Raw genomic sequence first — 2,111 nt, 5'->3', positions numbered from 1 at the left:
ATAGTTAAGGAAGCTCCTTAACTATGTAAAAATGTAAATTTTTGAGGTGTCACACAAGTTGTATCAACATGATCGCAAGAGCCTCAAATATATATTAGGCAACTTTGTGCATGCACTTTTAGAAAATTATATATATATATCCACATTATATATATATACATGTGGACGTTCTGCTTTTTAACTGTATTATTATGTTCTAGTAGGCCATAGTCCTCTACACGAAAATCGGCCAAAAAGCTGCTAGATATATTGATGTCGCAGATCAGGCCAAGTATGCTCATTGCTGATGAACAGTGGAGCGTGCGCACTGCCTGACGAGCCCAAGCTGTTCGAGTCCCGTTTCCAGACAACGCTAGCTTCTTTTCGTTGTACGCGCTGCACATGGCTACCTAAAAGACGTGTCAGAAGACGCAAACCTCTCCCATACGCTTCCCTACAGCCTGGATCGGAGGCCTCCTCCGTACATCTGCATAGATCGCTATGGATCTCGTGGTGTAAAGGCTTTCCAATTGGTGTGCTTACAACCGGCTTTGCTTGGCTTAGAGCAACGCTGTTTGGGTGATTGGCCGTGCTTTATCCCTAATCTGCGTCTTAATCATGTAGTAGATCTAGTAGATCAGTATTATGAAGATCTGGTAGATTATTATGAAGACCCTCACTCACGAGAGCAACGCTGTTTGGGTGATTGGCCGTGCTTTATTCCTAGTCTGCGTCTTAATCATGATTATCTGGGCTTCTCTTGGGGCCATGAACGATCAGAGCAATATAAGGTTTGAGATGCAAAAAGCAACAGTCATGGCGCGAAGTGGGAAAAGCAGGTGGGAGAAGGAGGTCGGCGAAAGAAAAGCACTGGAGATGATGAGAAAAGCAGCCCACTTCATTCAAAGCGAGCTCTGCAAAAGCCCACGGAGGAGGGTCTCGAAGGTGGTATTGTCAGTGGAAGGAAGGATGAGCTTACCGGCAATTACCATAGATAATACTGTTCATGTAAGCAGCAAGCATATTGAGACTTTCGAAGGAGATGCGGATGCGGAGATGGAGGCCCTTATTTTCAAAGCTATGGCTAACCTTTGGATATGGGATGGTGAAGGCCAAGCGCCATCAGAGCTTGTAGACGCCATGGCTGATTATCTGCGAGCTTCTGCTGGGTTAGAGACTGCTAATCATGGCAAGTGCATTTGCCAAAATGGATTGAATAGGCAGAGTGTGGTATACTCGGGACCTTTCCTTCAATTCTGCGAGGCGAACAGGCCAGGTTTTGTATCAGAGCTGAACGCTAGATTGGCAACCGGGTTTAATGAGAGCTTCTTCCAGGACCTCACGGGCGATAGCTTGGAAACACTCTTGGAGGCCTACCAAATTTGGCAGGTTAGCGGATCGCTTTCCTTATATTAGAACAGCAGCTAGTCTACGATCATATGTGCGGTTTCGTTTTACTGATTATCGACCCAATATATATGGGCGTGCCATCACCATAGCCATCACCATAGCCATCATCATATGCCACTTTTGCTAGGACGTGGAGTGCATCTTCGAGCCTAGCTTCTTTCAAGTTACTTTGAAGACACATAGCCATCACCATAGACATCATCATATGCCACTTTTGCTAGTACTTGGAGTGCACTCATATGCATCTTCGAGCCTAGCTTCTTTCAAGTTATTTTGAACACACATTTTGGTTCAAAGCTAGAGATTCTTTGCCCAATTTGAACACAAAATCATTGGCATACAATCATGAGATAGCTCTTATATACAAAGTATTGATGTCTTTGGATGATTTAAACTTGGTAAACATTTAGCATTGTGGACTTGCTACTACTCCTTTGAAACTTGCTCTCAAGTAGTCATGCTCATGATATAAGCCATGCCATTTGCACCTTGGTTATAATTCATTCTGTTCGATCATAGAAGTCAGAGCCCTGGTTCGTTTAGCCACCTGGGCATGCAGAGATGCATTCCTCTAGGGAGTTGCAACTCTTGCACATCAATGGAAAGATGTTCTAAAAAGGCACCAAATTTGATTTTTCTTGACATAATTTTAATACTGCTTTTGCTCAAAGTATGTGCATCTAGTAGTGAGCCTTAAAGAACCCTTTCTTTTGCATTGAACT

At 43.6% G+C, this 2,111-nt stretch overlaps 1 protein-coding gene across 1 annotated transcript; it reads left to right on the top strand.

Annotated features, from left to right (window-relative positions):
- The first annotated feature begins 230 nt into the window (after positions 1-230).
- On the top strand, positions 231-1,840 carry LOC147607696 (uncharacterized). The gene has a single exon (XM_086790523.1). It carries the CDS (start codon positions 646-648, stop codon positions 1,393-1,395), a length of 750 nt encoding a protein of 249 aa, XP_086646649.1. The 5' UTR covers positions 231-645; the 3' UTR covers positions 1,396-1,840.
- The last annotated feature ends 271 nt before the right edge of the window (positions 1,841-2,111 follow it).

Source organism: Cibotium barometz, chromosome 55 (genome assembly GCF_041138505.1).
Source record: "Cibotium barometz isolate CiBa-2024 chromosome 55, ASM4113850v1, whole genome shotgun sequence".
In the NCBI taxonomy this organism is placed as follows: Eukaryota; Viridiplantae; Streptophyta; class Polypodiopsida; order Cyatheales; family Cibotiaceae; genus Cibotium; species Cibotium barometz.
This window is presented reverse-complemented; position numbering and strand designations above follow the sequence as displayed.